Here is a 25261-nt window from a genome sequence, read left to right as displayed (position 1 = left end):
CAAGTGTGTGTGTGTGAGAGAGAGAGAATGATAGAGACAAGTGCTGTGTGACCGTGTGAATAATATTTGTAGTAAGAAGTGCTTTGAATGTTCATCTTGAGGTGTTTTTTAACTATCAGTCACTTTACCAGTCGAATAAATTTATTATAGAGCATCACATTATGTATAATTTACAAAAGCCATATTCAAGTCCACTGGTAACAAAGGTTTCAATGCACTTTGTGCTTCTACGTTTCCAAAAAAACCCCAAAACAAATTGAAATGATGTCGCAAACTATGCGGCAAGGCTTTTCACACGTGCATTTTTCTTTTTGTAGTTGTTTAAATATTTTTATACATAAGTACAAATAGTTAACATTACATAGCAATGAATAAAGATCAAACTCAAATGATGGTTCCTCAATAACAAGACAAGTGTAAGTGTTAGGTTTAACGTTTCACTACTTTCACATTACAGAATTACTGAAGGCTGATTAACGGTGTACCATCTTAAAAGCACTCCAGAAAAACGAAAACATTAAAAAAAAAAAAACTTGTGTAGGATAGAGCAATATTTTCACGACTTTTTTTTTTCTTTCGCACTGAGGTTAACACTCATAGTCTACTTAAGAAACAGCAGGTGGTTCATTTGCTTTCAAATGGAAACTCGGGAGAGAGGCGGCAGACGAGTGCAGTCGACAAATTCTGCGTGCAGTACGCTCAACAAAACGGAGGCAGAATCGGTGCGTTTAAAAACTCTGATTTTTTTTTTTAAACCCACAACAGCTTGTATCAAAGTAAAGTCTGCTCATCCTGCTCATCAGTGAGCTCAGTAAACAGTTGCTTAGTAACAGAAAACACTACATTCAAACCAAACCTTACCAGCTGTGGCTTTTAAATATGTTCACACTCTTAAAAACAAAACAAAAGACTTTGCACACAAAGATCCAAAGAAAAAAATCAGCTGCTATTGTTTACGGTAGATGACCAGGCAAAATCTGAATGTTAGACTGCTTGAAGCCACTGTGTTCATTTAAAGTAGACCTATTATGCTTTTCCTTCCTTTCTGCTATTTGTATGTTATTAGAATGGTGACATTATAATAAGTTTGGCTCTTTATGATGCCAGCGTGAGAGGATATCCTAATATGGTCATGGCAGTGTGAATCAGAAGAAAACAGCTTGTTGCAGACGTGCGGCAGTCAAAGAATCCTAAATTGAAATCTATGGAAGGAAGTGGAATAACTAGAACTTCCTTGGGGGAATAAAAAGCTTTTTGAAACCTTACTTTGGAGCAAAGTCCAAGTGGTGGGGCAGACTGTCACCAAAGCCCCAGTATAAGATGACTATGTAGTATTCTGATTTGAGAATCATGCAAAGCTACTCCAAATTAATCCAAGAATAAAATTATGGAGCTGAAAGTGTGCATAAGAGATCCCCTTTACACCATAGCAATGTTTCTGTTCCATCTCACTTAACCTGCAAGTGTACTGGAATAAACTGAAAGGGGACTAAAGTCAACTGTCAGGATGATTTGAAGCGCACTAAAAAGCATACATAAATGATACTATCATCACAACATGGACCGGTGTGCATTTAGTTCAGTTCAAAGTCACATATTTGGAGGGTTATGGTGAGTTAACATGTGGGGTAGAAAAAACAGACACAGTTCACTTTGTCAGGGCACAAGGAGCATGTCTAACATTTAACTGGACCTAAGTTCAAAAGCTATAAATGCCAGATAAACAGCTCATCACCTAAACTATGAAGAAAAAATGAAGTGTGTAAGCCACATGAAGGCATAAAGCAGGATGGGAGGACGTAGTCTCAACTCAGGATTTAGGTCCAGTGACTATTTCTCAGAGGCCGGGAGTAGCAGGAAGGGCAGGCTTGAAGACACATTTGTAGTTCCCATATTACGAAGCTAGAGAAGATATATACGTCTTTTGTTTTCTTTGCCGACAATGGTGCTCGGAGATGGAAAGGTGGAGAAGTCGGGTTTAAAGCTGCAGCCTTGTAGCGAAGCTCATGTTAAAAAGTTTTTGGAGAACTGATGAACCAGGCTCAGAGGCTGGGGGTTTGTGTTCAGATTTCAGGGGGTTGGGTGGAGAGTGAAAAGAGTCCGCATGTGGAGGGAGGCGGCATTTAGGCGACGTCCAGGACGCCGGCAGCTACCAGCTGTCTGGAGAGCCAATCCAGCCCCTCGTGGAGGCCCATCCCGCTGCGGGCGTCACAGCCCTGAATGTGCCAGCTCCTCCCACAGCACAGCTTGTGCAGACTTAGCAGCTCCGTCATCTCCTCCACAGACACAGCGCCGGGAACGTCCTGTAAAGTGGACAGGTGATGCAACCTGGCATCTCTGAGCTTAATCAAGATTACGTGTCTTTTTTTTTTCTCTTTACACTACCTGTTTATTTGCAAAGATGAGCAGCAAGGCATCTCGCAGCTCCTTCTCTGTCAGCAGTTTGGCCAGCTCACTGTGGGCCTCCATGAGTCTGTCCCGGTGGCAGCTGTCAATCACAAACACCACCGCTGCACAAATATGAGAGTTGAAAGAAAGAGATTTACCATTAAAGCATTTGATGATTGGCAATAGTGGTCTGCACACCTTTCTCATCAAGACTGACAACAACTATGGCTATGGGTACAACGTTTTGTACATGTAGCGCTAAAAGGCTGACACCACCCCTCTTCTGTTAAGAGCAGTAGGTGCTTTCTCCCCAGTGCAGTCATAGTAGGCTCAGTTCAGGACAGATTTTCCTGTAGAACAGTTAGATTGCGGCTTCTGTCTACATCTGGTTTACTGTTAAAGCAGACCTATGATGCCTTTCCCTTTCTTCCATCATACAAATGCTGTGAAGGGTGATGCTTGTATAAATGTGACAAAAACAAATTCAAATATTTCCTATGAGCTAAAAGTTCAGACTTCATTATCATCACCTCCCAGGGTGACATCAGCAGGGGGGAAACCCTCACATACTCCGTGGACCTCCAGCAACGGGAAAGCAGTAGCAATGGGTTGAGGGTCTGTCTCTGCACAGCATTGTGGCCAAATCATTGCGCATCACAATTTCTCCTTGTGCTGTAGCAGCCTCACACAGCAAAGGGTTGCTCCCCAACAGGTTAGCCTGACAAGCTAGCCTGCAGTGGAGTAGTTTGCATGGAAAAGCCGCACAGTGGATACACTCATGAGTGGATGTCAAGACGGCCCAAACATGCAATAAGCCTGGGCATCCCTCACTTTCTCCAAACAGTACCACTTTACCGCCATACTTATCAATGCTCTTGTCACATCTTGTTTAGATTATTCTAATTCTCTTCTCTATGGTCTAAATCATAAATCTCTCCATAAACTGCAGTTAATTCAAAATTCAGCTGTTCGTATTGTATCCAGATCCACTGAACATATAACAACAGTTCTTAAACAGCTCCATTGGCTTCCAGTTCACCAACAAATCAATGTTAAGATCCTCCTTCTTACTTACGAAGCCCTTCATAACCTCGATCTTCCATATTTATCTAATCTTTTCCATACGTACTCGCCCTTTTGTACACTCTGCTCTTTTTCATTTTCTCTTTTGTCTGTTATACCTGCTCACCCGACTACCATGGGACACAGAACCTACCCGTAAGACTTTGGAATACACTTCCACCAGATCTCCGCACTACAAGCTCTCTGGGAAACTATTGCTACTTCCCAGGGTGAAAGTATTGCTACTAAACACCAGCAACAGGACAGTAATGCAACTGTTTGTATGCTAGTGAACAGCTGAAATGTTGGCAACAAAGTGCCTGGTGACAGAGCTGTTCACTTGAATTTGTGGACAGTTTAGCTTAGCACCTAACAGCACAGTTGTCTACAGGCTTCTGTGCTTCTGTGTTTTTTTAATCACATCTGGCACCAAGTCAGCCTATTATACAGGGAGGCCCTAGCCCCGCCTGACATGGGCATCATTTAGCCAGCCTGTAAGGGCTCATTTTCCTGTCTTTACTGTCCTATGTACTAAAAGCCCAAAAAGGTAAAACCTAAAATGAAAAATGGAAAGCAACCAATGTAAAACAAAAACAAATCAAGTAAAAACACAATATCCACAAAGGTTTGAAAAATGGCCACACGCTATGCAGGTGGGTGAGAGGTAAATCTTGGCAGCTGATCACAATAAAGCCTGCTTAAAGGAAAACAGCTAAAACTTCCTGAGGCCCATCACCACACCTCATAAAATAAGGATTATTTTAAACTGTGAGTCAAGCACAAAGCTACTTCAGTAGAGTCCAAGACAAAAAATGTGGAGCTCTCTAATATATAAATCATAGATAAATGAGTGTTTGCTTTGCTGTTAGCCAGAACCACGCTGTGTGGCCTCACAGTTTCGTGAGGCTGTAAATCAACCTGTTTCTCATTTAGCCACTGTAACCACTGGGTTTATTTTGATATATTTTTCTAACTTTGTTTAATTCCCTCCCTGTGCTGAAACCACACACAGATTGAAGGTGCAACAAAGACATCTCTTTACACCCCGCCAGGAATTTGAAATAAAAACAAAAAAAAAATCTCTCTTTTACTAGTACCTCTAGACTATTGTGGTCTGTTGTCTGACCAATCACTCTGTGGTGTGCCGTGATTTCCCTTAACCCATCAGTGGCCACTGTCAGCCGTTCTTTTTTTTGGTTTGATATGCATGGATCCCGAAGGATGAAACCGGCTGACTTTGGTGATCCTCTGACTTTTCCGCTCACACCACAAAGAGGTTGACATTATTGGTTCAGTCTGTACCATAAATGTCAACTATCTGATGGATTGCCTTGACATTTCCCGGAGATATTTCAGGTCTGCAGAGGATACAGTGTAACAACATTAATGATTCCATCACTTTACCCAGTACTCTGGGTTAGAAGTAGATGGCTGCGAAAAAGATGACAAAAAAAGCCAATCAATTACTCTTTTTTTTAAAAAAATGCACATAGTCAAAAAGCTTGTCTGGCAAGCAAAGGTCTATTTACTCATGAACAACAATGATTTTTCCTTTGAACCTGCAATGCTTTAGTGACATGATAGGGATCAAATGTTTCTCAGAAACCTTAAAGTCAACATACGCTGATCGAGGGAAACAGTAAAATCACACACTAATACAGCTCTGAACAGTCAGATACAGTCCCAGTGTCTGTGGAATCATGCACTGGGACATTAGCTAGGATCTTTTGGGTGGGGAGATAGGGCCACCATGGATCAGGCTTGTTCCACAGACCTTTGATTGGATAGGGATCTGGGGAGTTTGGATTCTCGGTCAGTGCCTTATTCTCTTTGTTGTATGCCCGGAGCCATACCGGAACAGTTTTTAGACCGTGGCAGGAGGAATTGTTAAAAAATGTTTAGGAAGCTGTCACAAAGCAGCAGTTTATAGGGCTGAAAAATGAAGCAAACTCAGAGCTTCAAAAAACTGAAGTAACTCAAATAGCCACTTGTACGTTGGTCCTAAGAGGTCAAACAAACTGGAACTTACAAAACACAAGCAACGAGAAAAACACTACAAAAGCTCACAAAACATAATTTCAATAAGACACAATGGAAATAGAAACAAATTGTGCAAAGCTCACACCAAAAATCAATCAATAAAAGAATTAACTTTTTTCTTTAAATCACAAAACTAAACTGAAGTGTTTTTGGGGAGACGATAATGTGGTGGAACTGCTGCGAAAGTGACAGCAAACGGCTAATAGCAAACATGTATCGAGAGTATTATGTGAACTATGTGATTGTAACACACACTACAATGCAACATTTTCTCCCTCAAATCACTGATGAATCTTCCCCTTCTTTTACATGTGTTTCGTTTCAACCCTACACATGTTTTGGTTTCTGTCACTTCTGCAGCTGTTCAGTCACATTATTGTCGCCGTAAAAATATTTTGTTGTTGTTATTTTAATTTCGGTTGTGTGTTTTTGGACAGTTCTTTTTCCATTTGCTGGTGTTTCCTTACATCACAGTGCATTTGACCTCTCACTGGCACCACACCCTTGAGCCTGCCTATGAAATTGAGTCAATCTGTAGAGAACTCCTATTGGCTACTCCCTTTAGGGGTCGCCACAGCGGATCATCTGCCATGTCACCCTACCCTAGCATCCTCCTCTGTCACTTTAACCCTGTCATCTTTCACTACATCTTTGAGTGTTCTCTGTGAACTTCCTATTTACGCCCTGCTGACAGCTCCATCTTCAACATCTTTTGTCAAGTATATCCACTATCTCCAGAGCTTCATTCAAAAAATACTGGTGGTCACCAGTGCTAAACCTTTAGACACCTAGCAGATGGATAAATGGATGTTTGAAAATCATATGCTATTTTCTGAAAGTTGACCACTGACCTTGCTATTAAAGTCAGTGTCACCACGATTAAAACTCCCAGAGGGTTTCAGCAGATGCAAATACAGTATTAAATGACTTTAAAAATCCTACATCACCTCACAAACTTGGGAATCCACACCACCTGCAATCAGCTCTCTGCTGGACCTCACTTCTGCTAATTTCAGTCAGAAAACCTCACGTGTTTTATAGTATTTTTAATACAATTACTGAATACTTAATATGAACTCCTGTGCAGTTAACTCCACTAACAGACCATGTCCTTGTCCAAATATGGTTACTTCTGGCCAAAATACTAGAAGCAAAGGCCTTAAAACTGGACCCAATGGGCACCGTGACTACATTTGTCTTTTATATACCGTCTGTGAGCGTCAAAGTGAAATACACACAAAGCCAAGATTTCCCAGCAAAACTGTGCATTTAACTAGATGCTCCAAGTTATTCACTTCACCTGTCAGTGGTCCAAGTCACACAAACGTACTAGTTAAATCCAAGAACATGCTATAAATATCCAAAGCACAGAAAGCACAAAACATACCTTGAGTGTTTAGATAATAGTGTTTCCAGAGGGGTCTGAGCTTGTGCTTCCCACCCACATCCCAGATGGTGAATTTTAGGTTCTTATATTCAACCGTCTCCACATTGAAACCTTGAACAAAGATCAAAAGCAAGCTTTATATAGGATAATATATATATAAAAAAAGAAAGACTTGTATTATCCTGACTCTAAAGTGACTCTGTGAACCATTAAACTACAAGTGCATTTACCAATGGTTGGGATGGGCTGCATGAACTCGTCTTGTTTCAGCTTGAATAGGATGGTGGTTTTTCCAGCGCCATCGAGCCCCAGAGTCACTACGCGGATCTCCATCTTTGGACCAATGTGGACCCTGTTGTCCTGAAAAGACATTTTCAATGTCATTACTACATTTATAGGAAAACCCAAGGCCTTTCCATTTTTTGCGACACATTTGGTTTACAGAAGCAAATTTCTATGAGCAGCGACAGCATGTACCTTAGTGAAGGTGACTGGGATGCCGGCATCCAGCTGAATGTGATCTGCCAGCTCAGTGAACTGGTGTTGCTGCTTCTGAAGCGTCTCCAGCAAACAGTTGATCTCCTGCTTTGCCAGAACAACTCTGCAGTCGTCCTAAAAGACAAAAGAAGCAATGCACATCACACCTTTAACAGCATTACGCAAGCATTTCCCCAAAATCACCACAGCTTTGATCTTAATTGGGGTGAGGAAAAGAAAGAAACAAGTTCCTGAACTCACCAGTACTCCTCACATCTCCTACCTGCTGAAGTGTTTTCTCACAGTGCAGGCAGGCGGTGGACACCTGAGACAGCAGGATGGTCATATCCTCCTGCTGCTGCCTCAGCCAGATGAGCCTCTCCCTTACATGGGCGTCCACCACGCTCAGCGCCATCTCCTCCTGCCGACACAGGGTCTCGTGCAGATCTGCAAAGTAAGCTCGGACGCAGGAGCGGGCGCTCTCTGCTGTGCCGGGGACCTGAAGCACACATGGGAAAGATCTAAGAGCCAAAACAGAAGCATGATCATTCGTGTTTTATTAAGAAGCCCTTTGTCTTACATGTTCAGTGTGTGCCATGCCTACTCCATCCTCAACTATCTGCTCGCCACCTTCTATCTGCTGCACGATGCCCACCAACTTCCTCGAGTACTCGGACACCTCCTCTGTGAAGGTTCGGATACAGTGGGCCATGTCCAGAATGGATGCACGAATCTGATTGGCTTCAGTCTCAAGAACAGCATGCTGTTAGGGAAAATAGGGCAATATATAACCATATATTTTTCAGTGACTATATCTAATATGGGAACAAGTTTTCCACCTACCTTATGGCCCTGGTGCTTGCCGTACTCCTTACATACACAGCACATGAGGGGCCCGGACTGACAAGCTTCCTCCAGGCAGACAAACTCGATGGCATGGACCTGATGCTGTGGGCACAAGGTCTTCTCGTGGGGCTTATCGGCCAGTGGCACCCGCCGGTGTTTGGCCAGTGTGCGAGTGGAGTGGGTGAGCTGAGAGCACTCGCCACACAGGTGGGTGGCACACACGGTACAGTACATGGAGGCTGTGTGGCTCTCATCCTCGTCGCAGCGAATTATACACTAGTTTATAAAAAGATGGATTGAGGATAAAGTATGCAGAAGGTGTGAAGGTGACACATCTCTTATCAGTAAAATCATAGCTGCCTTACTTCTCCCATGCCTTTCAAGGCGTCCTCTGCCATTCCTGACTGGTTAGTCGCTCCATTCTGGAGTCTCTCCAAGAGTTCAAGCAGAGCAAAGTTTTTCTTTAGACCCCAAACTCCAGAGTCCCCTAAGCAAATGTGAAGAAAGCAAACTCACTTTGAAAGGCAAATAATGCCAGCACTGTAGAGCTCCATGCCCTCAAAAACACCCTTAGCCTCAACTGGATCATGGATTTCTGCAGCAAGAATAATGTTTTCTGTAATACAGGCAACTTCAATTTTTCACAACTTCTGGGTAAAAGTCTCTTTTTTAATGGGGCTTGCATGAAGTCAAATAAAGAGAAATGTGCAGATCACAGGATGTTGTTCTAAGTTTCTTAAGTTGGTTTTGATAGCTCTTTTTATGCTCTTGTTTTTAGAAGAACGATCAGTCTCAGGATTCAGCCACTAAATTTCACTTCACGATTTATATAGCAGGTATTACACATATGTGTCCGCTATATATACGATGCTGGAAAGCGTGATGACATCACTCACCCAGCTCAGTGACCTGCCTGTCAAAGGGGCAGCGGACCGCTCTGCCATGGAGGGGCAACCGGGTTAGACAGTCATGGCACACCGTGTGGCCGCAGAGCAGAAGACGAGGGACCTTGTCCCCCTGGAGAGAGAAGACATCCTCACAAACACCACATTCCAGCACCTGCAAATAAACCAATACCAGTATTAAAGCACCCGATCACAGGAGGGTACAGATGCTTCTGGGTTACTGCAGAGAGATGCTTTATAAGGTCTCAGACAGAACAATAACTAGTCGGATGCAGTCATCTTGACCTGTAGCGTTACAGCTGGATAACACTTCTGATTTCTACTTTCAGTGATCTTTAAGTGAATACATTGAAAGCAGTACGAAAAGCATCTTCTGACACGATCACACCTCACAGAGGAGCTGCAGCAGTGAACCACAGCTAGCACTGACGCCAACTACCGACGGAAGACCAGCCAGCTCATCTGCTAGCATGATGCAGGCACAAATACCAGCCATGTCAACGTGCACCAGTCTAAGTTTATAATGCAGCGCTAAAAAATGATCGTCTTGTGAAACAGTGTTTACACATGACTCTGGTCCGATCTATAAAATAAAGCTCTGACATCCTCCTGCCAACGACGCCAACGCAGCAGCGTTCGCCCAAAATCAAAAGCGTCAGAGGCAAGCCTGATGTCGGTCATTCGCTCAACATAACAAAATAGCCAAACACCACTGATCGACATGTAGTTGGATCTAAGATTGTAGTGACAACATTACAACCTTAACCGTGCTCCCATTAGCTCCTCTCCCGTGTCGGATACAGGGCTCCATCGTCGCTACGGCGCCCTGCTTGTTTATTCCTGCTGCAGCAGCGGCCATTCTTGGACGACGGCGCAGAGACCCGAGCAGGTTTGAGAGGACAATCCCCAGAAGCACTTCCGGTTTTGTTCTTTTTCGCTCTTTCAGCATCTCTACTAGTATAGGCTACCGTGCCTATATATTTCCAGTCATTTATGTTCAATTTACGAAAAAATACCCTGCCCCCAAAAAATAACCAGGGGCGTTTGAAAATAGCTCAGTAGCGGCAAGATTTTCTCTTGGAAAGAGTTTTTACAATTAATATGGGGTTGTAAAACACGGATTTAAAATCTTAAATGAAGACGTGGCGGACAACTGAATAATGTAACTTTTAAAAACATACTTATTTATTTTATTTTATTTTTTGAGTGGATTACGTATGGAACGCATGACAATGACGTATTTTTGGCGCGTCACGCTTGGCTCAAACAGAAGCAACTAAACGTTGAGCATTCCGCTCGTAATGGTAGGTATAATTTTAATTTTACGGAATCAGGCGTTTGCTGTGTTAATCATTTAAGTCTCATTGTGGTTATATTTTTGATAAATGTTGATATTTTTGATTCGGAGAGGAGGTTCACTTACGCCGTGTTTCTCATTCTTTACGCTGTATTTTCTTTTGGTCATTGCACCTTATTTTACTTTCTTATTTAATCTAACCCCTCAGTTCATTAGTGATGTCTCAACAAGCACAACAAACGATTCCTTCCGCCCCTGACTCCCCTGCGCTGGTTGTCACATCTAACGTGCAGAAATATGCAATAAAGAAGAAGAAAGTCCTTAGCGCCGAAGAAATTGAGCTGTTCGAACTTACTCAGGCTGCAGGAATCACTGTGGATCAGGAGGTTTTTAAGTATGTTTAATAATAACCTTATCTGTGGGTTACATGGAGGACTATGGTTTTATGTCCTCACCCCCTTCCTCCTCCTCACAGAATCATAGTGGACTTGCTGAAGATGAATGTGGCTCCTCAAGCAGTCTTCCAGACCTTGAAGGCAATGTGTGCAGGACAGAGGGTAGCTGAAAGCTGTGGTGGAGACCCTTCAGCTGGCGCCCACACCACAAGCATGACCACAGCGCACACAGAAGCCAGAGGTTAGTATCTGAAGAATGGATGTAATGCAACTGAAAGTATATGTATATTTGTCATTTAAATGTTGACTATCTTTCAGCTCACATAGTCTACCTTCTTTTAACTAAGAAACATTGCAGAAATCAGGCTGGGAAGTTTTAGTCTCCCCATTTATACTGCCTTATTGTAGTCCGTTCCTGTTTTCCCCCTCTGTTGGGTCCTCCTAACCCACCATTGGTCAGTCCAGGATGCAGCAGCCACAAACACTAGTTAAGATTCAGATATCACCCCCTAGGTCACAATTGACTTAGGAAAAGAGGGCTGTCATTTGTCACCTACAGTTTAACACTCTGAAAGTCAGAAAAGTTCAGGATGTGTTTTGCTGTGTGGGTTCACATTTTTGGCAATATAAAACCCTGCTACTTTAATGAAAGCCAAGGCTAGAAGGAGAAAGAACTCATCACTGTCTTCTGTAAAGTGTAGCATAGTTATGCCACAAATCATTATTATATTAGCATAAATTATGTATGTCGTTTTTTTTTTTTAAAATCGATATATAAACTATTGTTGTATAAACTATCAAAATTCCCAAATCTCAGTCTAATCGAACATCTGTGAGATATGCTGGACAAAGAAGTCGATCCATGGAGTCCCCACCTCACATCTTAAAGGACTTCAAGGATCTGTTGCTAACCTCTTGGTCCCAGATACCAATGCACACCTCTAGGGCGTCTAGTGGAGTCCATGTGGACCAACACAATATTAGGCAGTTGGTGATAATGTTATGCTTGATTGGTGTATGATCTGGTGGGAATGGAGAACATCAAAGGTCCAAGAATAGAACATTAGGGAAGAGGACTGGTCAGAGGGGGTCCTGAGACCAACCTACTTTCCAATGCAAACAAGCCCAGTTGTTGGTAACAGTAATTTCTGATAACAACAAGCGTGTGTGTGGCTACAGATATGATTTTTGATGCAAAGACTCAGAATGTTAAAGTTTTTATTTTATTAATTTTAATTTATGTTATATTCTTTCTTTGCTCCTCTCTTTGCTTTTTAAGTGTGTGAAATAATCACATTCCTCCATTTAAGTTCTGTACGTGCTGTAGCAGAGGTTCTGTGCTGCACTCTTCCCTTACCCCACCTCACTAACTAAATCCAATCTTCACTTCACCCCACACAGCACAGTTTTCCACATAAAAGGAGGGCATCTGAAGACAGGCATAGTCATGCAAACTCATCTACAAATCGCTCATCCTCACTGTGTTGCAGGTTTTTCTGATTTCCTCTCTATCCCGGTCGGTTCTTTCTTTTCTGTCTTTTTTTCTGTGTGTCTTGTTTCCTGAAGAAGAGGACTCTTTGGCCTCTGGAAAGAGCCCTAAACCTGCCGCAGCTCCCCCCACAGCAGCAGGCCCCAGAGCCACAAGGGTCAACACTAAGATTGTGGTCTACGGCCCCCAAGACACTAGTTCTCCTCACTCTCAAGGTCCCTTTTGCTGCACTCTGTCCTTCACCTCCATCTGCCCACTTGCTTGCCTTTCTCATTAACAAAAGTTGTATTTATGTGCCATTTGATATGGAGCAGGATTTTGGGAAAAAAACTGCATGCTGTGCTTTCTTTATATGTGCATGCATGCAATTGTGTGTGGACCACAAAAATTGAATTTGCCCTTGGATGTTTTCATACTCAAGGAGATTTATTCACCGTGCAGTGGATTTTTTTTCCCTTTGTTTTTAAGTGGCTAGAAAGTTTAAAAAAAACAAAACCCTCTGAAGTACTCTTTTTATTGATTCTTTTACACGAGAGTAACTTGAATTTACAAGTTTAAAAAAAGTCTTTTATGTTGCTGTTTGATGGTTAACCTGTGACGGAACAAGAAAAGAGGATCTTGACTTGGTTCATACAATATGCACTTACTGAGTTCTATTTTCAGGATTTCACTTACTGAAGAAGTCTTCTTCAGTATAAATGGTCACAAACTTAAACTTGACAAATAAAGCAGAGAAAAGTGTGCGAGCACCAAGCTTTTTATGACTTTTTAAATAACAGATTAAACATTTGACTTGCTAAGAATCTTAACCCTAAGCAACCCCAATGGCTTGATTTTGTATTTCTAAATGGTTACATCAGTTATATATATATATATATATATATATATATATAATTAAAATACAGAACTTTAACTTGAAGCACTTTCAAAATACAAAAGAATGCTAAAATCTGTGATTATAGTACAAATGGAGAGTATAAATGCTATAGAAATACTTTTTTGTAAAACAAAAACAATATCACTATCAGCTGGAACAATATATATATATTTTTTTCCTGTATTATTATTTTTGCTAAGGCTCATGGGATATTGCTGCCCTCCCACCCAGCTCGGTGGATGAAGGGCAGTGTGGACACTTAAGTTTGTGAATGCAATAACTTGAGAACGAAGCGACATAGCACCTTCAAATTGATACCATAGGTGTATCTACTAAAAATCTCGGGTGAGTTTTAATCTCACTAACCTTGACCTAAAGGTTTTTCAAGAATATAATGACAGGGTTTTGAAATTGATTCCGTAGGCATGTCTTCTAGGAATCTGAGGGGTAGTACTGGTAATTTCCAGTATTTTTAAAGTGGTCTTAAGAAATATTGCTCCAGGCTTTCTAAAGGCCCTTCAGAGTTTTTCTTTGACTACTTTTTCACTCCTTTTCAGTCCAATCCTTGTACTTGATCATTTTTAGAGGTGTGACTTTTTTTTTTCGTTAAGCCAGTTGAAACTGACCTGTAAAATATTCAAGAAAACAATTCTTTGTCTGGATCTTTAAAAAAATGCCAAAGTTAACATCAGAAAACTGTCTGCGGTATATGGACAGTATCCGACAGTCATGTGTTTAAAACATAGGGAAAAAGTTCCAGAAAGAACTGACACAGGACCTGAGAGGTGGATCTGGCCCTTCAGCTGATCCATCTGCTCTTTGCTGAAGCCTCATTTGAAATATGCTCAGTGGAACGGGTGGCCATCAAGAAGCCATTCTTAAGGAAGGGAACATAACATAGAGAAAATGCAGAGGTATGCCATATTTCAAAAGACCTAGACTGAAAATCAGTGGCATCAGGTCTTATAGAGTGATGAATCAAATGTGAAACTTTAAATAATCTTGTCAAAATATTCTCTTGAATTGAGAACATAGAAAGTACCGTCAGTTTTTGATCCACCATACAGTCCCATCTGGAAAGCTAAAAGAAAGAAAGAAATCTAGCTGGCAACAGGTTTATTTTTACCACATGGCAGTGAGCCCAGACATACTGCCAATGCACACAAGCATACCTGGATAGAAAAACACAAACTAGAACACAAATCGGTCATGGATTGGCCTCCCTAAAACTCTGACCTCACCGTTATTGAAGTGGTATTGAATCATCTTGACAGAGAAGAAAACAAATGTTCTTCAGAAGCCTAGAGAAATGTTCTTGAAGACTACTTAATTAAACAGTTAAAGAGAGTTCGGGTTGTCTATTCTTCAGTTGTGCTGAATAATAATAATAAAAAAAAACTTCTTTTCTTCCTTCACCAGTAAAATAGTCAGGTCTCTTGACACATGCTATATTTGCAGTTCATAATTTCTGAGGGCACTTTCTCGCCACTTCATAGTTAATGCGCAGTGCTGTTGTGACATACTGTCAAGTATATAAGAAAACGAGCTGTTTTATCAGCTGCACTTTCTCATTCCCCGTCATTATCATTTCCATTTTTATTTTTCTAAAATGCCATATTGCATGGTATATGCGAAGCAGTCCTATAACAGTCACCTAAACATTTATTTCCTCCTTTCCCTGAGTGCATTTATTTTTTTGCTTCGTTTCAGGAGTACGCAGTAAAGCTGGTACCAGCCACAGTGAGAAGAGCAGGGAGGCTTCCAGTCAGAGAGTGCAGCGGCAGCCCAGTGCCACTAGAGGGCAGAAAACCAAGAGCTCCGGCAGCAGTAGTTCTTCCTCACAGATAAACTCGACCTAAAACTCTGGCAGTTGGAGGCCATTTGTAAATATGTAGGTTTCTTTACATTTAACATATGTGTACGTTTCTCTGTTTTACATCTTAAAGGACTGGTTTACCTAGATTACAAATAAATATAGGTGTTCTGGTATCATTTTCCTCCTTTTAAAAGGTGAATGGTTGGTGTAAATAATCAGTGTTAATCTTTTTATGTGGTTCAGACACTGACAATTAACTGTAAGATATGTTATGAGGGAGTGTCTGCTTAATCAAGTGTCATTGATGTAAAAAAATGTAAAAAAATAAATAAAAATTGCCTAATCCAGTTCTTTAAGGTTCTAACTATTTCAAAATGGGTGTGCGGTGTGTCTCCTTATTACTCTGTCAGATTTTGGTGGGTAAAGCTTTTTGCCCAGTTGCTATCAAATGAGTGAGACACAAAAGAAGACAAAAATAAATGTTTTAATTTGAATATTTTCTACTGAGAAATGTCTATTCATCGCGAACATTTGTTTTTTTTATATCACATCTTTTAAAAAAAAATCTAACAATTTACTTATCAGATTTGTGTCTTTTACTCTGCGGCAACATACACCAATTCCACATTTTTACAGCATGCAAAAAATATGTACTGGAATAGTCGCTTGCATTTGATGTAATTAAAAAAAAAAAGATACCTGATTCAAATTCAGCAGATTTCATTCTCAGAGACATGTTAAAGGTGTTTAAAGTGAGTGCAGAGGTATGCCTCTCAGCAGTAGCAGTATGTGGTGCACAGCAACATTGCATCTTCACGATTTTCCCAGTGTTTGATTTTCAGTTGCTTTGTGACATTGTCAGTGTCTTTCACTGACCTGTTGTACTGAAGACAATATGGCACCCAAAAGTAAAGAGTGGCTCTTTTTCTCTTCGCTGGTCAGTAAAAATGGCTTTCCATCTCAGACAAATGGTTCTTTGTCTGTCACCGACAGAGAAATGCAGCAAAGAATTTGAGACATGCAAAAGAGATGAAATGCAGATTTGTGTCACTTTGAAGATTTCTCACTGCTTTTGGATCTTTCGGTGTTTTGATGATGAGAAGATGATGAGCGTGGAGTGCTGTAAAGTTAATATGCGCTTTTAAAAGTTTGGACTTTTATTTTGGCTCTGTACTGGTGACTGGGTTTTCATCTGTCACACGGGGGCAGTAGAAGCACACTGCAGTTAACACAGTGAGCCTAAATCTTCACATAGTTTTTAGCCTTTTTTCATAAATTTGCCTCAGTATCATGAAAGAGTCAGGAATGCGTGCACTGTGCAGTTTTTTTTTTTCTTTCCCATCTGTATTTGAAACAAACCCAGACTCATTCAGAAACAGAATGACACCTCGAAAAGGTAAAAGGTGCAGAGAGAGAGTGTTTGTGTGTGTTTGAGAGAGGCAGGCTGCAGGGCTTTATGTCTTTTATGTGGCCGTTTGTCCTGTTTATGTGCTCCTGCCTCTCCTCTCCTCTGCGCTCTGCATTGATGGCAGCGTGCCTGTAATTGATGGCACCATATTGCTGTGGTGTAGCAGGTTTAATGGGGCTTGACAGAGCAAGGGAAAGCAGCATGCAGCCAGGGAGGGAACTTAACCCTTTCACACGCACTCCACCCTCCATCGGAGACCCTCCCCGTTCTCCCCTGCCACCCTCGCCTGTTCTCTAGTTTTTGCGCCCTCCCCCCTGCACATCAGCGTGTGCAAACACAAACGAGAATACAAATAGGCCCTCGGTGATTAGCTTGTTTACGATTCCTACTGTTATCAGTGGTCATGGTAATGGCAGTTTGGTTCATGATCAAGGAAGCTCAGACACCCCTCTGACTCCACTTCTGAAAATAAATACTCGCCAGCTGTTGGGGCTCCTTACTGTTTTGCTTGGAGGAGCCTAAATGTGTTTGACAAAGGTAAACAGCTGGGAATTTATTTCTTCAAACTTGCTGCCAGCCTGCAGTGCCTCGATGTCACCTACAGGGGCCAGTGTGGATCCAAGATACGAGGAGTGGCCTTCCAACTGACTTGGATTTCCATTGGCATCCGCTCCAGTATTTTGGATGTGTTTATTTTGTTATGAGGGAATTTCGTAGCCTGTACAGAGCCTTTCATTAAATAGGGAGCGTTATTCGTCACTCAGGCACGCTGAAAAACATTCAGGCCTGCAAACACGTGCACGCGCCTGCACACACTATATGCTCCATTAATCAATAGAGAGGATGAAATGATGCTATTGTGTGCGAGGCAAGGCGAATGGCATGTTGAAGAATGAGCTAGTCAAAGCTGTTGGCAAATCATTAATGTAAGGTGCTGGTCTAAACCAAGTTCTCACATTCTCTGTGCAAGCTGTTCCCAGGTGACAAAAAACTGGGGAGAGATGCTATTTTAAGAGTCGATATCACACCTCTTGTCTCTCCCTCTCTCTCTCTCTTTCTCCCTCTCTCTTTTTTAACCAAGTCACTTATATTCCCTACTGAATTGCGTTCTCTCTGAAAGGATTTGGGTGTGGTACGCAGGAATATCCCGTTTCTCTCCTCTTTCCTTCTTTCCCCTTTTTCTCTCAGGTATTATCACTTTCCGTGAACTCTCGGTCCACATTTCTCTGGAAATTTATAGGCCACTTTCCCTCACTTGTTGTCTATACATCCACTCCCTCCCTCTAACCCCTTTGCTCTCCATCATCCCACTCCCCGCCATCCACCCTCCTTGCCAGGCCGGCTGCAGATTGGCTATTTCCTGCACGCGCCCAGTAGAGCCCTTATCAGAGGTAGAGTGCTGATTGTTGGTCTGTCTCTCAGGCTGACTGACAGTTCAGGCTGCGCTGCTGAAATGCCTGATTTGGTCAATGTTTGTCTGTGGGGCCTTATCTCCACACCTTATATTAACTGCCTTGACAGTATGTGCAGGCAGTCTCTCTCCATCTTGTTGCACCCTCCCACCACCACCACCAGCACCTCCCTCTATCCTCTGTCTCTATCTCCATTCACTCTCTATACCCGCCTCACACTATAGTCTTTCAACCAGCAGCTAAACATTTTCCCACTGATCCTCCCCTTCCATCATTGTTCCTCTTATAGCTGGATCAGCACTAGAGGACCATAAAAGTCGCTTTATTTCTTGCTTGTTATTTCTGCCAAAAGCAGTAATAGTGTTAACAGTAGTCCAAGTTATAAAACAACGTATTTGTCCATTTAGTCGAATCAGGAAATGTCTGTTCTATCTTCTGAACACCTAAATTTCCTGAGATTCCTAGAACACTGATGACTGCTTTTTCAGCTTTGAGCATTGTAAGAATGTCACAATGTGGCCACACTTTATGGTGTGAATTTGTTGCAATTTGCAACACATTTTAAAGTCTTAGTAAAACATAGATGGATTTTCTTGGTCTGAAAAATGATGCTAACACATCAGGACTGTGACTACTCAGTTTGGCTAACTCCTTGTGAGTCATAATTATTAGCCAACGAGCCTTCAGTGTCTCTCATTTTCACAGTCAGACCCCACATTATTAGTCACAATTGGTTTCAAAATGCCAAAAATGGTGACCATTGGGTCACATCCGTGTGGCTGCATCCATTTTTTATATACAGTCTGTGTAGGCTATGCAATAGCTGCTATTTTTAGAAAAGCTGAGTTCAGAAATCTCCCTTTTTAAAGTAATTACATTACCTTCAGTACCTCTCTCCAGGAAACCTCCTCCAAAATCAACAGTCAAATTGCATTCCTGCATACGATAAAATAGACCTTGAAGTGACATTATCCTGTCACACATAGAGGAATAACATGTGATAAGACAAAATGTGGTTTAAAAGAAAAAAATTAATTTCTTTGGGATGACTAAAAACACCATACTCCTTAAAGAAAATTCTAGGACATGACCTAAGTATTGTCAATTATAGCAACAGCCTTGAATGTGAACACCAGACAGGTTAACCTGTATTGTTTTTGCATGTAGGCAGTAAAGTCAGTGAAAGATATTTCAAATACAAGAGTATCTACATGGCTAGATACCACTAGAGATAAGTGAGAAAAGATAATGATGTGTGTGTCTGTGTGTGTAATATAGTGTAAAGGGTATCTTAAAATACTGTTTTGCATAGCTGCTTTTGTATTCTAGGACGAAAACTCAGGTGTGATGTTAAAGCAGCTTTAAAGAAGAGGTAACACACTTAAAAACCCCACAAGAACGTATCCATTGTGAATCACTTAAACTGACCACCTTAAAATGTGACTTGGACTTGATCTTACTTTAAAATTGCTGTGAGTTTATAAAATGTCAAACCAATTGAAAAAAGTTAAAACCACAAAAAACACAAAATAGTCAGAATATGGTAGACAGTGCAGAGAAAAAAAATCAGAGGCTCCCTGCTGCTTTGTCTATGTTCTGTCTTCTTATGCAAAGCGAAGCTACACCCTTTCCCATAAATTTTCTTTCTGTTTATATAAGGTTAACAAGAAAATGTCAGCTGATTCTACTCTATTCTTGTATGAGTCACCAACGATTTACAGTCATCTTTTCCCATCTATTACCTATACCTATTTTGACCATCATCAAATAACAATTTGGCTTAACAAGACTACAAATTCTTCAATTTGGGAAAACAGAAATTCTGGGGAGAATGCCAACAAAACACTATCCACTAAATTAACTCTGATATAAAACTCTTGATAAACGTCTTGCTACCTGGCAGCTTTCTTGACTTGACTGAGGTACTGTAAAACTCCTATTGAAGGGGGAGACGACCATTAATTTCCTGTCAGTGGAAGAACCTTTAGATAATTTAATCCACAAAATAAATTTTGAGTTTGTATGTATTTATTTATAATAATTAATGTAATATAATAATATATGCTATGAACATGATAATATTATATGTAACATTATAATATTTTTATGTATTAAATACCAGTCCAGAATGTTGACACCATCAGCATCTCTGCTCATCCCATTGAGCATATTGTGGATAGAGTAAGCCAAGAAAAAACAAAAAACAACTTAGATCTTTACAACTTAGACAAGTGGATACAGTGATGGTAAAAAGTCAGGACTGGATATTGAATTATCTGCTTACAAAGTTTTAAATTAGATGAATTCTAAGTCAGATGAACAACACATGACATATTGCACGGTGTGATCAGTTAACGAAAACAAAGCCAAAGAGCAGACGCTGTGTGTGAAAACACTCCATGATTCAAAAGCTTTTAGAACCACCTTTAGCGGCAATAACTAGAATAATCACCTTGTGTATGACTTTATCGGTTTCTCTCATTGTTGTGGAGGAATTTTGACCCACTGTTCTTTACAACAGCATTCAATTATAGAAAGCTGTCTTAATGTCCCACCACAGCATTTCAGCTGGGTTGAGGTCTGAAGTTTGACTGGCCTGCTGCAAAACCTTGATTCTTTTCTTTTTCAGCCATTCTGTTGTCGATTTGCTGCTGTGTTTGGGATTATTGCTTGATCCAGTTTTGGTTGCGCTTTACCTGTCGGAGAGATGACTCTAGAATGCTTTGGAATAAACAGGAGTTCATTCTTGGCTCAATGGCAAGATGGAAAGGTCCTGGGGCTGGAAAACAAGCCCAAGTCATCACCCCTTCACCATCATGCTTGACAGCTGGTCTGAGTTGTTTGAGCTGATACACTGAGTTTGGTTTTCACCAAATGTGCCACTGTACACAGTGACCAAACATCTGCATTGTGATCTCCTCTGTCCAAAGGACATTTGTCCCAAAATCGGGCTTTCTCCTGACAAACCTATCCAAACAAGCTTACATACTTGTTAAGACCTTTTCTAATTGTACTGCCATGAACTTTAAAAAACTAACGGAGACCAGGATATTTATCTAACAGCATACTAATTGGGACATCCACATATGGGAATTAATCTTTTCCCTTTTGTTTGTTTTGGACCTTTTTAACCCTTCTCTTATGGGCAGGAGCAATTACTTGTTTAAGATCCCTCCTTGACACTGTGTTAACACACACTTGAATGCTTCATACCAGCAGGCTTCCAAAACTTCCAAACCACATTTCTGTTATTATGTCCTGATAACAACTACAAAGTACAAAAACAAGCGTAGTTTATGTTTCACCTTGACTGTATAGCTGCCACCACACAGCTGAAACTGTTGTGAACCTCTATAAAAACCATTAGTAGCTCACATGTTTCCCAAGTCTGCTGCTTACTTGGCTCTTGAAGGGAAGGGTAGGACAAACGCCATCTTTAGTGTTTCACAGTTCTGCCACAGACTTCAATTTAGGATTCCTTGAGTGCTATTTCAGCTCCTTCTATAATGTCTCTGCTCGTAACTTGCATTTTTGTTCCCGTGTGCCTCAGCCACATGATAAGATGATAAAATGCTCATTTGGGCTTTGCTATTACAATAAACACTCACATGCACCATGTAGTTTATTTAAACCATTTCCGCGTATGCTGCAGCATGGGTGTATTAATCCATCACACAAAATAGACGCAAATTAATTGATTATTCAGTGTTTTTAATCAAATCAAATCAAATCGAATCAAATCACTTTTATTGTCACATCACATGTGCAGGTACACTGGTACAGTACAATCGAGTGAAATTCTTGTGTGCGAGCTTCACAAGCAACAGAGTTGTGCAAAAGTACAATAACATAAAACAAGCAAAATATAAGGATGGCTAAATCTGAGAGTAATAAATATATGTACAATATAAGAGTGTAGGCATTACTGGATGTGTATACTAAATATGTTTTTCTACGTGTGTGTGTGTGTATACATATTTTACAAATTAAATAGAGTAAACAATAAATACAATATATAAAATATACAGAGGTTGGTAGTTGGATATTGTGCAAAACAAGTGGCATTTATATACAGTATGGAGTGCATAATGTTGAAGTTCCAGTAGTGAAGGTGAGGTGTCTATGAAGTGTTCAGCAGTCTGATGGCCTGGTGGAAAAAGCTGTCTCTTAGTCTGCTGGTTCGGGACCGAATGCTGCAGAACCTCCTTCCTGATGGAAGCAGTCTGAACAGTTTATGGCTGGGGTGACTGGAGTCCTTGATGATCCTTCCCGCTTTCCTCAGGCACCGCTTCCTGTAGATGTCCTGGAGGGAGGGAAGCTCACCTCTAATTATCCGTTCAGAGCACCGCACTACTCTCTGGAGAGCTTTGCGGTTGTAAGCGGTGCTGTTGCCATACCAGGTGGTGATGCATCCAGTGAGGATGCTCTCAATGGCACAGCGATAGAAGGTCCTGAGGATGCGGGGGCTCATGCCGAATCTTTTCAGTCTCCTGAGAAAGAAGAGGCGCTGCTGCGCCTTCTTCACTGTTTTGTTTATGTGTACTGACCACGTAAGATCCTCAGCCAGATGTACACCAAGGAAGCGGAAGCTGCTCACTCTCACTCACTCACTCACTCTTAATGAACTAATCGTTGAGCAATTCTAGAAAAACAAATCTGCTGCCACGTGTTGTATGGTTTTCTACATTTGTAAAGCAACAACAGCAATACTGCCTCTCACAGCCTTGTCTTTTAACAGTGATTGAGTTTATGACTGAAGTGTGGAAACTAAAACTTTCTGCAGACACTTTTGCTGCTTTCTTGTTCACTTGCTGCTGTTTTACATTAACCATAATCTGATTTACAATCCACCAAACAGCATGATTCTCGAGTAACTGTAATTACCAAAGTAAACATATAAACCCTGACTGTAATGACAAAGAGTTAATCCACACATACATACCGAATCCTGCTTTTTTTGTTAAGTAGCACTAATCAACAGAGACTGAGGAGGTAAACAAGGCCTCTTAAGCTTTATTTATTTATTCACTTTATTAGCAAGAGGCTGTTTATTCCGTCTGTTAATGGCAGCTGTGGGAACGAATAGAATTCACTCTCACTTGGACCCCTATTGTGTGGCAGGCTGTCAGGTTACACACACGCTGACACACACGCACACACAATAGGGGAGGCACTGTGCACAGCTGTTGTCTTATATTATTTGTTTTCTGAAATCTCCATAGTTACAGTAGAAAGGTGCTTCTAATCTTTACTGTTACGACTATATAAATACAAGCTTGTCTAATCAGGCCACTCCAGACCAACTATCAGATTTTGTCTCAAATATGTTTCCATACAATGATAGGAAGCAAAGCCAAGCCATTTTTGACATTCCAGGAGAAACAAGTTTAAATTGAGTTTTCCATAATTATTGTCTGCATAGATGTTCAAATACTACTGATTTATGCTTGTTTTTTCCCTTGTATGGACATTATCAGCTATGTTACAATTCATCTTTGATTGTTGTTGCTCTGTGATCTGACAGGGAACAGTTTTAAGGTTTAACTTGCAATGGAACACCATGACTTAGACTCGAGTGTTCATGTTCAGGCGTATTAATGAGCTGTTAGCTAAATTAGTCCAACTGTTGAGTATAGGGGCAAAGGCAGTTTGGAAAAAAAAAATCAAAGGCAATATTAAACACTTAAGTTTTAGGGAAAAAAGCATTTCATCATGTTTTTTTTTAAGTTATTCCCATTCATCAGGGTCTGGGGGAAGTTTGATAAGGATCAAACCCAGTGGGCCAGTTTCCATCTATAAGAAGTATATATGCATCTCAGAATAGGGACTAAAAGTCAAACTTAACAGAAAAAAGGCAAACATGATGATCTTACAGAGAAAGAGGATGAATTGAAACATACATGATTACAATATTAATGATAACTGCAATATTGTTCACCCTACAAGCCTAACCATGCTGCCATTGCTGTTCTAGAGTCCGAGCACCACTCTATCCCTAGCGGGACGTGATTGTAGTAGCAATAGCCATAATTTATTGATTTATTTTCCATTCCTTTATCCTCCTTCTTCATCCCCTCTTTGGTTCCCCCTTCTGGTCAGACTGTATTGGAGATAAGAGGGATGCACACATGAACATACATGCACACACACTTTTCAAGTGCAGAGACTCTTACTTGTTTGTCCTGTTTTACTCTGCAACATATTTGTCTTATCAGTGTTTCACTGTAATCACTTGCCTGTGTCTGTGTGCTGTTTTGCAGTTTGTTTACTTTTTTCAGTCAGCACACCTAAGTTATGTACAGTGCAGCACACATGCTCCTGCACAGTGTATCAGGTTCATGTGACTTACGTTTTTTTTTTTTTTAGGTTATTTGTACTATTTAATTGAAATATCACACTTGAAATAGACATGTTATAATAACTCAGCATCTTCAATTAGCGCTTACTTGTTCTGAGGCAACGAGTTTGCATATTTTTAACTCGTTTAACATGTTGGTCAGACAAAACAAGCAATTTGCCACTGGTGAAATGTAACTAAATATAATCAAGTGCCTGTAATTTTCCCCCCATTCCATGCTGCTCAAGAGTGCCACTCTAATTCATTCCACAGAATATTTTACTTTTCATTTCACAGCATTTATTGATCGCTATCAAAGTAAGTGGCATTTAATGTGGAAATAAGCTGCTTTTTAAATTAAAAAAACTCAAATGATCCACTAGTTTAAAAAAACAGATCCACACTAATTTTCAATTTTTAAAACTGATTTTAAGTAAATGCAATCAACCTATTTTTAATGTACAATATTGCTTTTAATAAGTAAACTGTAATATCTGATGGGATTCCCCCCCTCGTTTTCTGGTATTTTCTAAACTAAACAATTTCCAAACGATCAAAAATATCTACAGCTTTTCCGATTGATTGCACTGGGGTAAGCGATAACCAAAGTATTCCTAGACCTTTGGCAGTGTGTCCAAGGCCTTGGCATCCTTTTCATAGTAGTCAGTGTAAATTAAAATCTGTTTAAACTTTTTAAAGAATACGTGTAATAGCTGTTAAGAGGAGGAGAAGTAACAACAACTGTGTTGCTGATTATGAGCTGCTAATTGTCAACTTAAGAATAAACAAGGAAGAAAAGAGGATTTTAATAATTTCCCAATTAAGACACTTTCAAAGGTGTTTTGTGTGCATGTGTGTGTTGCGGTGCTCCAAATTCTATTTAATTAAGGCAGAGATGGAGGTTACTTCTCTACCCTTGTCTATGTGAGATTTAGATGATTCTTTCTAATCTGTGTATTTAAACTCTGAAGATTTTTAATTGACTTTTATTTCTGCATATTTAATTAATACTCCTCCAATTTGCAGTTTACAAACTTTTAAACCTGTTGGGTAGGAATTATTTCTGAGCTCTTTCTGTCTGAGTACCCATATTTGCTTGGATCAATAAAAGCAGGAGAAAAAACA

The 25261-nt window shown here is 40.6% G+C and overlaps 2 protein-coding genes across 2 annotated transcripts; one reads left to right on the top strand and one right to left on the bottom strand.

The window, feature by feature from the left end:
- Positions 1 to 107: 107 nt before the first annotated feature.
- trim23 (tripartite motif containing 23) lies at positions 108 to 10003 on the bottom strand. The gene is made up of 11 exons (XM_006804742.3): positions 9866 to 10003; positions 9097 to 9259; positions 8566 to 8687; positions 8198 to 8476; positions 7935 to 8117; positions 7638 to 7853; positions 7355 to 7489; positions 7108 to 7237; positions 6878 to 6988; positions 2386 to 2510; positions 108 to 2303 (listed from the first exon to the last, which is right to left on the bottom strand). The coding sequence occupies exons 1-11, from the start codon at positions 9962 to 9964 to the stop codon at positions 2124 to 2126; spliced, it is 1743 nt and encodes a 580-aa protein (XP_006804805.2). The 5' UTR covers positions 9965 to 10003; the 3' UTR covers positions 108 to 2123.
- Positions 10004 to 10344: 341 nt separating this feature from the next.
- Positions 10345 to 15326, top strand: mzt2b (mitotic spindle organizing protein 2B). The gene is made up of 5 exons (XM_006804743.2): positions 10345 to 10409; positions 10611 to 10796; positions 10878 to 11038; positions 12364 to 12501; positions 14874 to 15326. The coding sequence occupies exons 2-5, from the start codon at positions 10621 to 10623 to the stop codon at positions 15020 to 15022; spliced, it is 624 nt and encodes a 207-aa protein (XP_006804806.1). The 5' UTR covers positions 10345 to 10409; positions 10611 to 10620; the 3' UTR covers positions 15023 to 15326.
- Positions 15327 to 25261: the final 9935 nt, after the last annotated feature.

The sequence above is a fragment of the Neolamprologus brichardi genome, chromosome 7, assembly GCF_056152115.1.
Source record: "Neolamprologus brichardi isolate AB-2024 chromosome 7, ASM5615211v1, whole genome shotgun sequence".
Taxonomy (NCBI): domain Eukaryota; kingdom Metazoa; phylum Chordata; class Actinopteri; order Cichliformes; family Cichlidae; genus Neolamprologus; species Neolamprologus brichardi.
This window is presented reverse-complemented; position numbering and strand designations above follow the sequence as displayed.

What these genes read in the sequence shown, in the direction of transcription:
- mzt2b (XM_006804743.2), top strand. Translation starts at nt 10,621, where the DNA reads ATGTCTCAACAAGCACAACAAACGATTCCTTCCGCCCCTGACTCCCCT. An exon ending in GTGGATCAGGAGGTTTTTAA is followed by an intron (nt 10,797 to 10,877) that starts GTATGTTTAATA and finishes TCCTCCTCACAG; the next exon opens with AATCATAGTGGACTTGCTGA. An exon ending in TAGTTCTCCTCACTCTCAAG is followed by an intron (nt 12,502 to 14,873) that starts GTCCCTTTTGCT and finishes GCTTCGTTTCAG; the next exon opens with GAGTACGCAGTAAAGCTGGT.
- trim23 (XM_006804742.3), bottom strand. Translation starts at nt 9,964, where the DNA reads ATGGCCGCTGCTGCAGCAGGAATAAACAAGCAGGGCGCCGTAGCGACG. An exon ending in GCAAGCACCAGGGCCATAAG is followed by an intron (nt 8,118 to 8,197) that starts GTAGGTGGAAAA and finishes TTTCCCTAACAG; the next exon opens with CATGCTGTTCTTGAGACTGA. An exon ending in TCATCTTTGCAAATAAACAG is followed by an intron (nt 2,304 to 2,385) that starts GTAGTGTAAAGA and finishes TCCACTTTACAG; the next exon opens with GACGTTCCCGGCGCTGTGTC.